This window comes from Phyllobates terribilis, unplaced genomic scaffold, assembly GCF_046119375.1.
Source record: "Phyllobates terribilis strain yellow unplaced genomic scaffold, ASM4611937v1 Scaffold_1__5_contigs__length_1240528914, whole genome shotgun sequence".
Lineage (NCBI taxonomy): Eukaryota > Metazoa > Chordata > Amphibia > Anura > Dendrobatidae > Phyllobates > Phyllobates terribilis.
The window spans coordinates 336,133,470-336,148,978 of NW_027362761.1; the positions used below are offsets into that span (position 1 = coordinate 336,133,470).

The window sequence follows — 15,509 nt, forward strand, 5'->3', positions numbered from 1 at the left end:
TTATATGTTTTAAAACTAAAGTTTTGAAGCACTGCTCACCATATGCTAATGTAGCGGAACAAGTCCGGCGGTGCGTCACTAACCCTCAGGTTAGTTGTGCCTCCTCTAATCACACCGCTCTGGGGGTGAGTAACATACTCAATACAATCACTGTCTTGTAGGACAACTGGATATTAAACACATGTGGAGATTTCCAGCAGTCCTACTGAGGTGGGATTATAGGGTCCGTGGCAGGACTAGTCTAGGACTAGCGATGTATCGGCAAACTAGTCCTGCCTCATTAGCATATGCCGTTCAGTACGTTTAAACTTCTTTTAAAACAAAAAAATAAAAATGTAATTGCGCCACCTAAAAGACATTACTAGAATTCAATATCTGGCATATACAGTATAAAGTTATAATAGCGGTCAGTTAGGTGAACTGTAAGTTTTTCTTAAATGACTTTAAAGACTTCATACAGGTTAAAATCTATTATCTACAGAAATCTGATAGCAAAAATACAATGCTGAAATATAGCATTTGTGGTCAAGGATCTTGTAGCAGGTACAACACTGGGATCGATCTGCATGCAGTAAATGTCCATGTGCAGGATGGACCAGATGCATCAGAAGAGCTGTGATATCAAACTATCAATGCAAAAACAGTCGCTAAGTAGTATCAGAGAAAATGAAGAGCCTTGGGCTCCCATGACTGAAGACATGACGGCTATGACGCGCTGAACCAGCGTCAAACAGGGCTCTGCATTATCTCTGATACTTCCTATGAACTGCTGTTTTTGAAGCAGTTTTTGTGCCAAAGCAGCAGGAAGGAGAAGGATAAGTCTTTCCTTTATATTTCACATTCTTTTTAAATCTGCATCTGGTTTGGGCTCCAAAACTGTAACAAAACCTGCAGTGACTGGTGGTTCTCCAAAAAATGCCATGTGTGAAAGCGGAGTGAGAAACCATACTGTGTGTGATTATTAGGCCAGAGCTTAGTCAGTATCTGGAAGTGGTCATTAAATGAAGAAACCCAGAACGTACACCAGATCCATGGCAGGAGGAGCTCACAAGCAGAAGGACACGATCTGCACAGACTGTTCCTGGAACAGGTGTAGTGTGAGAATCACAAAGGTTGTGCAGGGAACTGAGCGATTCTGCGGTTCTGTCCTGGCTGGTACAATCGGCCTAATGCAAGGATGGAAGTTGGGGGCAGGTAGGCCTCAGCTCAGGGCATGCGGTGTCACATCAGGTCAGGCCATCTTGCACTGTATTATTAGGAACTTTTCAATAAAGTCTGGCGTACAAAGAAATAACTTTGGCACTTAAAGCTGTTATTGGTATTCATTTATGGAGTTTAGCATGTGTGCTCCATATTGCGAAAAAAAACAATATGCAATGTAATGTATTCTTGGGTTTGAGTGACATTGGAGGTTACAATTTGCTTATCAGTCTACTCTTTTCGGTTGAATGGCCCACACCCATTTAGCACATTGCATTTTCATCTTGCACATATCAGAGAAAGGATCAGCATATATTTTATGTTCGAGTTAGGTGTAAAATACCGTCCAGAACAAAATGTTATATCTGCAGCTGACCCCACTGCTAAGAATTCAGCATATGCTTGATTACATGTAACTCTTTATTAATATCTACTACTGAAGCTCCAGAAAGAAGGTGTCTAAATTACAGCTAACGGAAATAAGAAATTAACAGGTGACATTAATACATGAAAAGCATTTCCAGTGAGAATATAGACTGGCATTGGGTAAAAAAGGACCTCTCAGGTCAATCATTTTACTTTGTTTATTAAAACCTATGATGTGTTTCTGGGATTACTAACCAAGGCCAAGGGCTGATTTGTAAAAGACAAAGTTCCTGATTCATCAAGACTAGTGTTGATCAAGCACTAAAATGCTCGGGTGCTCGAAGCTCGGGCCGAGCACATTGTGATACTCGGGCGCTCGAAGCTCGGGCCGAGCACATTGTGATACTCGGGTGCTCGAAGCTAGGGCCGAGCACATTGTGATACTCGGGCGCTCGAAGCTCGGGCCGAGCACATTGTGATACTCGGGTGCTCGACCCGAGCAACGAGCCCAATGTAAGTCTATGGGAAACTCGAGAATTTTTCTGGCGGTTACCCCCGGCGGTCAGCAGAAGGTCGAAAATTGCCCAAATCGATGGGAACAGTGTTCAATGAAACATGTCAGGCAGGCAGGCATAATATATAGGCAGACGGACAGGCAGGGTATATAGGAGGTTGCATGAAAAAAATAGCAGGGCACTCGGAACACACTAGTGCCCTCCGAAAGAATAGAGCATCACACATAGATTAGATAGATAGAAACATGTCAGTCATATATATAATGAGTACAGTGATAGTGTTGGTTACTGTACTTGTCATTTAGTTTTAAAATAAAGGATTTATAAAAAAAAAATTGGCGTAGGGTCCCCTGTAATTCTAGTCTCTAGCGGAGGTTAAGCAGACGGCTGGGGCAGATGTTTGAAGCCTGGGAAGGGGGTAATACCCACGGAGCTTCCCAGGCTACTAATATCAGCCCCCAGCTGAATACCTAGCCTTTACTGGCTATTAAAATGGGGGACCCAAAAAAAAATGACGTGGGGTCCCCCTATTTTAATGGCTAGCAAAGGCTAGGCAGACAGCTGGGGGCTGATATTAATAGCCCAGGAAGGGTGCCATGAATATTGGCCCCCTCCCAGGCTAGAAACACCAGCCCTCAGCCGCCCCAGAAATGGCGCATCCATAGGATGTGACAATTCTGGCACTTAGCCTCGCTCTTCCAACTGCCCTGTAGCGGTGGCAGTGGGGTAATAGGGCTGGGGTTGATGTCAGCTTATAATGCTAGCTGACATCAAGCCCAGGTTAGTAATGGGGAGGCATCTATAAGACGCCCCCATTACTAACCTCATAGTGAAAGTGAAAAAAACACCAACACCCAGAATAAAATCTTTTAATTGAAATAAACACACAATACTTTAATATTCTAAATTAAACTCTACTTACCATTACGCCCATTCCAGCTGAAGCCAATGTCTCCTGCAATAAAAGTAAAATAATTAACCAACCTCATCTTTACCTTTCCATGGTTCCCACGACGGCTCCAGCTCTGCTACATTGAGTTGGCAGGCTGGATCGTAGCAGAACGCTGCCATCCAGCTTGCCATTCTGCAAAGACACTGAGAAGATGTCAAATGAACTCGGCTCACCTCATGCATGTCACTAACAGCGTGGAAGAATTCTCCTGCGTATGCGGTACCGGAAAATGACGTCACCGCGTAAGCAGGAGAATTCTAAATTCTAAATAGCGCCAAACATGCAGGACGGGGACCCGAGCTCCCTCCCGAGCATCGCGCAAGTACTCGGCAAGCTCCGAGCATCTTGAGTACTGAGATGCTCGGGTGAGTACCGAGCAGTGGCAAGCATGCTCGCTCATCACTAATCAAGACCTATGATGTTCACGTTTCATGACCGAAAATCCCAGAAAGAGAAGAGCTTTAAATGATTAAAGCACTTGTTACACTGAATATTTTCCTACAAAACTATATATCAATTAAGCGGTACAACTGCCAGAAATGTACTGCAGTCAGGTACTTTAGTGGCGTAACTTATTGTGAATTTTGACAGCAGACATGGCAATGCCTCGTCCCATCTATGCCACATCCATATTGGCGTAGCGAGTCAGGGTTGGCGTGTTAATACCAGATATCGCAATATTTATACACAAAAATACTTATTAAGGCGTTTGCACAGTGGAATTACCCCCATAGTTTGTGAGTTTAGTGTATTCTTGAAATTAGCACTTCACACCTCCCAACTCCTTACAGTGGTTGATAGGCCGCTGTGTATGTGGGTATGTTCAAATGTATCATCGATCGCACCATTTAGCCAAAGATCACAAAATGACTTTTAACTCTAGAACGCATGACCATAAAAATCTACACTTTCACATAACCCTAGAACGCATACCTGGGGACTCGCAGGCCCGCCCTGTTAATTGTTTTCTATTTTCTGCAAGATTTTTTTAGTTAGAATTTTGAAACTCTAGGTATTCCTCAGGTATATAGTTGTTTGTCATTTCCAGTTGGTCATTTATTTATTATTTGCACACGGGCCTAAAAGGCCCCAGGTATGTGAAAGTGTAAATTTTTATGGTCATGCGTTCTAGGGTTAAGCAATTCTCGCAGACACTACCATACTAAGTATGTACACTGCTCAAAAAAATAAAGGGAACACTCAAATAACACATCCTAGATCTGAATGAATGAAATATTATCATTGAATACTTTGTTCTGTACAAAGTTGAATGTGCTGACAACAAAATCACACAAAAATCATCAATGGAAACCAGATTTATTAACCAATGGAGGCCTGGATTTGGAGTCACCCCCAAAATTAAAGTGAAAAAACACACTACAGGCTGATCCAACTTTGATGTAATGTCCTTAAAACAAGTCAAAATGAGGCTCAGTCTTGTGTGTGGCCTCCATGTGCCTGTATGACCTCCCTACAATGCCTGGGCATGCTCCTGATGAGGTTGCGGATGGTCTCCTGTGGGATTTCCTCCCAGACCTGGACTAAAGCATCCGACAACTCCTGGACAGTCTGTGGTGCAACGTGACGTTGGTGGATGGAGCGAGACATGATGTCCCAGATGTGCTCAATCGGATTCAGGTCAGGGGAACGGGCAGGCCAGTCCGTAGCTTCAATGTCTTCATCTTGCAGGAACTGCTGACACACTCCAGCCACATGAGGTCTGGCATTGCCTGCATTAGGAGGAACCCAGGGCCAACCGCACCAACATATGGTCTCACAAGGGGTTTGAGGATCTCATCTCAGTACCTAATGGCAGTCAGGCTACCTCTGGCGAGCACATGGAGGGCTGTGCAGCCCTCCAAAGAAATGCCACCCTACACCATTACTGACCCACTGCCAAACCGGTCATGCTGAAGGATGTTGCAGGCAGCAGATCGCTCTCCATGGCGTCTCCAGACTCTGTCACGTCTACTGGTGTACTGGCCTGTCTCCTGGTAGCACCTAAAGCTTCTGGACACTACGCTGACAGACACAGCAAACCTTCTTGCCACAGCACGCATTGATGTGCCATCCTGGATGAGCTGCACTACCTGAGCAACTTCTGTGGGTTGTAGAGTCCGTCTCATGCTACCACGAATGTGAAAGCACAGCCAACATTCAAAAGTGACCAAAACATCAGCCAGAAAGCATTGGTACTGAGATGTGGTCTGTGGTCCCCACCTGCAGAACCACTCCTTTATTGAGTGTGTCTTGATAATTGCTAATAATTTCCATCTATAGTCTATTCCATTTTCACAACAGCATGTGAAATTGATTGTCAATCAGTGTTGCTTCCTAAGTGGACAGTTTGATTTCACAGAAGTTTGATTTTCTTGGAGTTATATTCTGTTGTTTAAGTGTTCCCTTTATTTTTTTGAGAAGTGTATAATTCATTCAATGCTTATGATGTTTTTCACAGCATTACACATTACAATTAATAAAAATAATAATAATTCAATGAAGCACTGTGTAATATAAATAATATAATACAACATTCTTCATTTAGTTTTCATATATTTGCTATTGAATTTCTTATACCTTCAAAAACAATTTCAATATATACAGTACTATGCAAATGTTTTAGGCAGGTATGGAAAAAATGCAGCAAAGTAAGAATGCTTTACAAAATAGAAGGGTTAGTAGATTATTTTTATGAATTAACAAAATGCAAAGTGAATGAACCAAAGAGAAATTGATACCAAATCAATATTTGGTGACCACCCTTTGCTTTCAAAAGAGCATAAATTTTTCTAGGTACACTTCAAATATCTTCAAACATCTTGGATAACTAACCACAGATCTTCTGTGGATGTAGGTTTACTCAAATCCTTCTGTTTCCTCATGTAATCCCAGAGTCAATGATTTTGAGATCAGGGCTCTGTGAGGGCCATATCAACATTTTTAGGACTCCTTGTTCTTTACGGTAAAAATAGTTCAAGTAGAGAAACTGTAAGTAGGATTTCCCACCACAAACTATTTACATGCACATATACAGTCATATGAAAAAGTTTGGGCACCCCTATTAATCTTAAGCTTAATGTTTAATAAAAATTGGTGTTTTTGCAACAGCTATTTCAGTTTGATATATGTAATAACTGTTGGACACAGTAATGTTTCTGCCTTGAAATGAGGTTTATTGTACTAACTGAAAATGTGCAATCTGCATTCAAACAAAATTTGACAGGTGCATAAGTATGGGCACCCTTATCATTTTCTTGTTTTAAATACTCCTACCTACTTTTTACTGACTTACTAAAGCACTTTTTTTGGTTTTGTAACCTCATTGAGATTTGAACTTCATAGCCAGTTGTATGCAATCATGAGAAAAGCTACTTAAAGTGGCCACTTGCAAGTTGTTCTCCTGTTTGAATCTCCTCTGAAGAGTGGCATCATGGGCTCCTCAAAACAACTGTCAAATGATCTGAAAACAAAGATTATTCAACATAGTTGTTCAGGGGAAGGATACAAAAAGCTGTCTCAGAGATTTAACCTGTCAGTTTCCACTGTGAGGAACATAGTAAGGAAATGGAAGAACACAGGGACAGTTCTTGTTAAGGCCAGAAGTGGCAGGCCAAGAAAAACATCAGAAAGGCAGAGAAGAAGAATGGTGAGATCAGTCAAGGACAATCCTCAGACCACCTCCAGAGAGCTGCAGCATCAACTTGCTGCAGATGGTGTCACTGTGCATCGGTCAACTATACAACGCACTTTGCACAAGGAGAAGCTGTATGGGAGAGTGATGCGAAAGAAGCCGTTTCTGCAAGCACGCCACAAACAGAGTCGGCTGAGGTATGCAAAAGCACATTTGGAGAAGCCAATTTCTTTTTGGAAGAAGGTCCTGTGGACTGATGAAACCAAGATTGAGTTGTTTGGTCATACAAAAGGCGTTATGCATGGTGGCAAAAAAACACAGCATTCCAAGAAAAACACTTGCTACCCACAGTAAAATTTGGTGGAGGTTCCATCATGCTTTGGGGCTGTGTGGCCAATGCCGCACTGGGAATCTTGTTAAAGTTGAGGGACGCATGGATTCCACTCAGTATCAGCAGATTCTTGACAATAATGTTCAAGAATCAGTAATAAAGTTGAAGTTACGCAGGGGATGGATCTTTCAGCAAGACAATGATCCAAAACACCGCTCCAAATCTACTCAGGCATTCATGCAGAGGAACAATTACAATGTTCTGGCATGGCCATCCCAGTCCCCAGACCTGAATATCATTGAACATCTGTGGGATCATTTGAAGAGGGCTGTCCATGCTCGGCGACCATCAAACTTAACTGAACTGGAATTGTTTTGTAAAGAGGAATGGTCAAAAATACCTTCATCCAGGATCCAGGAACTCATTAAAAGCTACAGGAAGCGACTAGAGGCTGTTATTTTTGCAAAAGGAGGATCTACTAAATATTAATGTCACTTTTCTGGTGAGGTGCCCATACTTATGCACCTGTCAAATTTTGTTTGAATGCAGATTGCACATTTTCTGTTAGTACAATAAACCTCATTTCAAGGCAGAAACATTACTGTGTCCAACAGTTATTACATATATCAAACTGAAATAGCTGTTGCAAAAACACCAATTTTTATTAAACATTAAGCTTAAGATTAATAGGGGTGCCCAAACTTTTTCATATGACTGTAGCTGTTTTAAAGACAAGTCCAGCAATACCTTTACAAGGACAGTCCGTTCCTCCATTACTGGGAAGTCAGCATTTGAATTGATATGGAAATAAAGCTGAGGGGCTATGGTAGATCTGAAGCCTTTGTCACGCAAGCTCGAATCCTCATTCAGTGCCACCTTCTCCTGCTTGACTGATGGCTCCTTTGCCTGAAGTCACCGAGCATAGAGTCTGTCAGTCAAGCAGGAGGAGGCAAAGCTGGGTGGGGAAATGAGTGAAAGAGACTTCAGATCTACCATATGTTATGTTCTGCTACCAAAGCTAAGGAAAGAGAGGAGATCTGTCCCTACTATAAGACTCAGCTGAATCCCTACGATGTAACAGGGAACCTGATCCTGCGATCAGACCTGCTAAAGTCCTAATCTAGTCTGTACGAAGACCTATAGATGTGGGGAGGGAATCCCTACAAGTACTAAGGACTGGAAGGAATATGGGACACCTCCTAACAGAAATAGTAGCAGACAGACGAACAAACAAAATAGATAGAACATAGAGGTCCGTAGACCAAGCAAACTAACAGAGTTAGATACAGAGCACAGGCTAGCTAGAAAGTAGTGTCACGGGTGTGTTGCCACGAAGATCGTCACGAGTACACAGCCTGACTTCTCGCAGCTGACTTGTTGGTGCTTTGTGTTTTCTCGGCAGTGAAGGAGTTAATTCTCTCTCTCTCTGGGCTAGCTGAGGTCCAGCCTCGCCCAGCTGCAATCAATGCTTCGTTAGTGAGACTCCTTTATATTCCTGCAGGTCTGTTTGTGAGGTGTCGGTGAAAGCTTTTCATTCAGACTTACAGAGCGGATCGTGGTGTTTGGAGTTGCTGAGATAAGTGTATTTGAAAGTGTTATTTCCCTTTCCTCGCTTTATCATTTATCTCCTTTCCCGTTGGTGTTCCCTCTGTTGTAGTTTTGTTGAAGTTGTATGCAAGGTGGTTTTGGTTTTTCCCTTGTACTGTCTCGTTCGTCTAAATACTGTGTGTGGGCATATTATCGCTGGTTCCCAATTGTTGTGATCGGGGTCCTTCTCAGGACTAGATTACTGTGGTGCAGGGATCCTCAGGAGGTAGGGGTTACGCTGGCGGCCTGGACCTCTGTACCTTTAACAGTACCTCCAGGATGAGGGATTAGTCAGGGCCCCAGCTTAGGGTCAGCTTAGGCCCCCTACCTCCAGTATTCTGTGACAGTGTGACATTTTCACCGACCAACTTAGTTTTTCTCCAGCTACCATGGATCCAGTAGCCGGTCTAGCTCAGCAGTTGCAGAGTTTGTCCATGGGGCTGGCGGACGTTAGGTCCAAGGTTTTGCATCCTCTGGAGCAAGCTGGACCAGAACCTAAAGTAGCTCTCCCTGACAGGTTCACTGGGGGGCGGGACAAGTTTTTTGTTTTCCGGGAGGCATGCAAATTGTACTTTCGGCTGCGGCCTCGGTCATCGGGCAGTGAAGAACAAAGGGTGGGAATTGTCATCTCGCTCCTACAAGGGGACCCACAATCTTGGGCGTTCTCTCTTCCCCCTAGCTCCCCAGTTCTCCAGTCAGTGGATAGGTTTTTCGCTGCTTTGGGACTCGTATATGATGACCCAGATCGGATCTCCCTTGCTGAGTCTAAGTTACGTAGGATTCAGCAGGGAGATCGTCCGGCGGAGGAATTCTGTTCGGAGTTCCGTAGGTGGGCCACGGACACCCAGTGGAATGACCCGGCTCTTAGGAGCCAGTTTTGTCATGGTTTATCCGACAAATTACAGGATGTGTTGGCACAGTATGACTCTCCCGCGTCACTGGAAGCCGCTATGGCCCTTGCTATTCGCGTTGACAGACGGCTTCGGGAGAGGTGCGGGATAACTCTACCCCCTGTAATGTCTCCACCTCTTACAAGGTCCCCTCATATGGTGGTTCCCCTGGTCAGTCCGGAGGAGCCTATGCAATTAGGAGGGACATCATTTCGGGGAAGGGGACCGGTGGTGCGCCATAAGACAGGAAGGTGTTTCCTCTGCGGGAAAAAGGGACATTTTATTGGGGGGTGTCCATCCCGCCCCTTGCTGAGTAAAGAGTCGTCGAAAAAACTGTTGATCCCAGGTTGTGTGGTGGACGGCAATCTGGGAGTAGGTATTTCGTCCCTAGGTTCGTCTCAGTTTCTCGTACCGGCGGAGGTGGTGGTGGGTACGAGAACTGAGAGGATATCTGTTCTTCTGGATAGTGGGGCCGGGGCTAATCTGGTTGATGCTCGGTTTGCCCGGGTTCAAGGTATGCGATTGAGTGAGTTGGCTAAACCCATCCCCATATTCTCGATCGATGCCAGGCCTCTCGGTCAGGGAAGTTTTTTGCAAGCTGTGCATGGCGTAAAACTTCAAGTGGGGGCAATACATAAAGAACTGTTGTCTTGCTACGTGTTGGAGGGTCTTCCCACTCCTATAGTGTTGGGCCTTCCTTGGTTAGCTAAGCATAACCCTGTTATTAATTGGCAAACCAGAGAGATAAGCCAATGGAGTAAATTCTGTAATAAAAACTGCATGAACACGGTCATCGGTGCGGTTACTCCTTGGGTCTTACCTCCATTTCTGGCAGACTTTGAGGATGTATTCTCGGAGAATGGGTGTCAGGAACTACCTCCTCATCGCGAGTATGACTGTTCTGTAAAACTGCTCCCTGAGGCCAAGTTACCTAAAGCTAGGTTGTATAACCTTTCTGGTCCTGAGAGGCAGGCCATGAAGGATTATATTTCTGAAAGTCTGGCTAAGGGGCATATTAGACCTTCATCTTCACCGGTGGCCGCGGGGTTCTTCTTTGTTAAGAAGAAAGATGGAGGCCTACGCCCTTGCCTGGATTTCCGTGAACTTAATCGGATTACGGTCCGAGATCCGTATCCGCTCCCACTTATTCCCGATCTCTTTAATCAGATCGTGGGCGCCAAATGGTTCTCTAAGTTGGATCTCAGGGGGGCGTACAATTTGATTAGGATGAAGGAGGGGGATGAGTGGAAGACGGCTTTTAACACTCCGGAGGGGCATTATGAGAACCTTGTCATGCCATTCGGTCTGACTAATGCCCCGGCGGTGTTTCAACACTTTGTTAATGATATTTTTCGCCACCTGGTGGGACAGTTTGTTGTCATATATCTGGATGATATCTTAATTTACTCGCCGGATCTGGTGTCTCATCAGGAGCATGTTAGACAGGTGTTACAGATCTTGCGGGATAATAAACTGTATGCCAAGTGGGAAAAGTGTGTGTTCGCCGTACAGGAACTCCAGTTTTTAGGCTTCCTGGTTTCTGCGTCCGGTTTTCGTATGGACCCTGGGAAAGTGCGGGCAGTTCTTGAGTGGGATCGGCCGGAGAATCTTAAGGCACTACAACGTTTCCTGGGGTTTGCTAACTATTACCGGAAGTTCATTCGTAATTTCTCGTCCGTGGTTAAGCCTCTCACAGACATGACTAAAAAGGGGACGGATTTTTCTAGGTGGTCTGACAAGGCTTGTCAAGCATTCTCCTCCTTGAAAAAATGTTTTGCCTCGGCACCCATACTCATTCAACCTGATGCGTCTCAGCCATTCTTTGTAGAGGTAGACGCTTCCGAGGTAGGGGTGGGAGCAGTATTGTCACAGGGTTCGTCCCCTGGTAAGTGGCATCCGTGCGCCTTTTTCTCTAAAAAATTGTCGTCCGCTGAGAGGAATTACGATGTCGGCAATAGGGAACTCCTGGCCATTAAGTTAGCTTTTGAGGAGTGGCGCCATTTTTTGGAGGGGGCAGTTCATCCGGTCACCGTCATCACCGATCACAAGAACCTGCTATATCTGGAGTCCGCTAAACGTCTGAATCCCAGACAAGCTAGGTGGTCATTGTTTTTTACCAGGTTTAATTTCGTCGTTACATATCGTCCTGGGTCTAAAAATGTAAAGGCGGATGCCTTATCTCGTAGTTTCCCTGGGGCCGGGAATACGGACGACCCGATTCCTGTTCTTCAGGAGGGGGTGGTGGTTTCGGCAGTATGCTCTGAGCTGGAGGAGGAGATATTGGAGGCTCAGGGGGACGCCCCTGTTGGACCTCCGGGGAGACTGTTCGTTCCAGATCAGTTGCGACAAAAGGTGATCGAGGCACACCATAACTCAGTTTTTGCAGGACACCCGGGGAGTAAAGCAACTGTGGATCTCCTCTCGCGTCGGTTTTGGTGGCCTAACTTACATAAAGAGGTGGTAACTTTTGTCGCGTCCTGTGGGGTTTGTGCGCGCTCTAAGACCTCACATACCCGTCCGTCTGGGGCCCTCTTACCTTTGAAGATCCCGGAGCGTCCTTGGACTCATCTGTCTATGGACTTTATTACGGACCTCCCTCCGTCTTCGGGTAAAACGGTCATACTCGTTGTAGTGGACAGGTTCAGCAAGATGGCACATTTTATCGCTCTTCCGGCTCTCCCTAATGCTAAAACTCTTGCGCAGGTGTTCATTGGGGAGATTGTGAGGCTTCACGGGGTACCCTCCGAGGTGGTGTCTGATCGGGGGTCTCAGTTTGTGTCCAAGTTCTGGAAGGCGTTTTGTGCACGGCGGGGGATGCATTTGTCATTCTCGTCGGCTTTTCATCCTCAGACCAATGGTCAGACGGAACGTATGAACCAGAGCTTGGAGACATATCTTCGGTGTTTTGTGTCAGAGAACCAGGAGGACTGGGCTTCTTTCCTACCTCTGGCAGAGTTTGCTCTCAATAATAGGCGAAGCGAGTCCACTGGTAAGTCCCCGTTTTTTGGGGCATATGGTTTTCACCCCCAGTTTTGTACTTTCAGTAGGGGGGGCTCTTCGGGGGTTCCGGAGGAGGAACGATTTTCCTCATCTCTCGTTTCAGTATGGAGAGGGGTGCTGAAGAATCTGAATACTATGGGGAACCGATACAAACGTATGGCTGATAGGAGGAGAGTGTCTGGTCCGGACCTAAGTGTGAACGATCAGGTATGGTTGTCTACCAGGAATATTAAACTTAAGGTTCCCTCCTGGAAACTGGGTCCCAGGTTCATCGGGCCGTACAGAATCAGTTCTGTTATTAATCCGGTGGCATTCCGTCTTGACCTCCCCCCTACGTTTAAAATTCACAACGTGTTTCACAGATCATTGCTTAAGAGGTATGTGGCGCCGGTGGTACCGTCACCTTTACCTCCCCCTCCTGTGGTTGTCAATGGTAACTTGGAGTTCCAGGTATCGAGGGTCATTGATTCACGCTTTAATCGCCGGTCCCTTCAGTACTTGGTTCATTGGAAGGGGTATGGTCCTGAGGAGAGGATGTGGGTTCCTGCGTCGGATATTAACGCAGACCGATTAGTTCGGGCCTTCCACACGACTCACCCGGATAAACCTGGCCCTGAGGGTCCGGAGGCCCCTCGTAGAAGGGGGGGTACTGTCACGGGTGTGTTGCCACGAAGATCGTCACGAGTACACAGCCTGACTTCTCGCAGCTGACTTGTTGGTGCTTTGTGTTTTCTCGGCAGTGAAGGAGTTAATTCTCTCTCTCTCTGGGCTAGCTGAGGTCCAGCCTCGCCCAGCTGCAATCAATGCTTCGTTAGTGAGACTCCTTTATATTCCTGCAGGTCTGTTTGTGAGGTGTCGGTGAAAGCTTTTCATTCAGACTTACAGAGCGGATCGTGGTGTTTGGAGTTGCTGAGATAAGTGTATTTGAAAGTGTTATTTCCCTTTCCTCGCTTTATCATTTATCTCCTTTCCCGTTGGTGTTCCCTCTGTTGTAGTTTTGTTGAAGTTGTATGCAAGGTGGTTTTGGTTTTTCCCTTGTACTGTCTCGTTCGTCTAAATACTGTGTGTGGGCATATTATCGCTGGTTCCCAATTGTTGTGATCGGGGTCCTTCTCAGGACTAGATTACTGTGGTGCAGGGATCCTCAGGAGGTAGGGGTTACGCTGGCGGCCTGGACCTCTGTACCTTTAACAGTACCTCCAGGATGAGGGATTAGTCAGGGCCCCAGCTTAGGGTCAGCTTAGGCCCCCTACCTCCAGTATTCTGTGACAGTGTGACAAGTAGATATACAATGAAGTCCAGCAAAGCCAGAAGGGCGGAGCAGGATTAAATAGGCCAACAAAGTCATGTGACCAGCAAAGGAAAAAAAAACTAACAGCAAGGTTCTAACAGTACCCCCCCTTCTAAGAGGATCCTCCGGATCCCCTAGGACCAGGCTTATCAGGAAATCTCCTGTGAAACGCTCTGATAAGTCTGGACGCGGAAACATCATCTGACCTCACCCAAGAGTTATCCTCGGGTCCGAAACCTTTCCAGGCCACAAGATACTGCAAACTACCTCTATACCGTCTAGAGTCAAGGATGCGAGAAATTTCATATTCCCCGTCCTCCACCACCGGAGGAACAGAGGCAGAGGCGTCACCATCCGACACAACAGCTTTTTTTAACAGAGAGACATGAAAGACCGGATTAATTCTCCAGGAGGTAGGAACCTCCAACCTAACAGCAGATTGGTTGACAACCTGAAGCACCTTAAAGGGCCCTACAAACTTGGGACCCAATTTCTTAGAAGGAATCCTCAACCGCAGATTCCTAGAGGACAACCAAACCATGTCACCAACAGCGAACAAAACCTCCTGTCGTTTCCTATCAAAGTAGTCTTTAGATTTTCTGTTGGCCTCCTGAAGATTACCACGCACATCCGTCCAAACTCTTTCCAAATCACCGGAAAAATTCTCCTCCTCAGGCACGGCAGATCCCAACTTGGAGAACGACCCAAACGACGGATGTCTCCCAGAACAACAAAAAAAAGGCGAACAACCAGCAGAAGAAGATGTATGATTGTTCAGAGCAAATTCGGCAAGTGGCAGAAACTCAGACCACCCCTCTTGATTGTCTGCCACAAAACAACGCAAGAACTGCTCAACATCCTGGTTTTTCCTTTCTGTCTGGCCATTAGATTCAGGATGATATCCGGACGAAAACGACAAATGAATTCCCAACCTGTCACAAAAGGCACGCCAAAAACGAGCCACGAACTGAGGACCCCTATCAGAAACAATGTCAGTAGGAACGCCATGAAGTCTGACAATTTCCTTGACAAAGGCCTTAGCGAGAGTTTTAGCGCAGGGCAGTTTGACGAAGGGAACCAAGTGACACATCTTGCTAAAACGGTCCACGACCACCCAGATGACAGTAAAACCCTCAGAGGGGGGAAGGTCAGTTATAAAGTCCATAGCCAAATGTGTCCAAGGAGCACTGGGAACCTCCAAAGGACAAAGCAACCCCACAGCAGGAGTATGTGAGGACTTAGATCTAGCACATATAGTACATTGGCGCACCCACTTAATGACTTCCTTCTGCCATCCAGGCCACCAAAAACTGCGACCCACCAGTCTCTTGGTCTCAGAGATTCCGGGATGACCTGCCAACCGAGATTCGTGACACTCAACAAACAAATCTCTCCTAAAGGTCCCAGGCACAAACAATCTCCCATGAGGAGTGTTAGATGGAGCATTCTCCTGAGCTTTAAGAATCTCATCTTCCAAAACGGAGTCTAAAGCAGCTATCACAACACCTTCTTGTAAAATGTTTTCCTCTTTCTCAGCACCGACTATGGGAGAAAAACTGCGAGATAAGGCATCCGCCTTAACATTCTTAGTACCAGGGATGTAAGTAACGGAGAAATTAAACCGCGAGAAAAACAGTGCCCACCTAACCTGACGGGCATTCAGGCGCTTGGCAGCATCAAGATATATCAGATTTTTATGATCCGTAAGAACCTGAACGGGAAATTCCGCACCTTCCAAGAAGTGGC

The 15,509-nt window shown here is 45.7% G+C and overlaps 1 protein-coding gene across 5 annotated transcripts in view; it reads right to left on the reverse strand.

The window, feature by feature from the left end:
- Positions 1-15,509, reverse strand: part of ADGRD1 (adhesion G protein-coupled receptor D1) — a 1,511,981-nt gene that overhangs the window by 1,462,158 nt on the left and 34,314 nt on the right. For 3 of the 5 annotated variants that reach the window (XM_073676102.1, XM_073676099.1, XM_073676101.1), the window contains exon 3: positions 3,004-3,036. The exons of the other annotated variants lie outside the window; for them this stretch is intronic. In XM_073676102.1, coding sequence (XP_073532203.1) covers positions 3,004-3,036 — 33 coding nt within the window. The remainder of the gene's footprint in view (positions 1-3,003; positions 3,037-15,509) is intronic. 5 annotated transcript variants of the gene reach the window in all.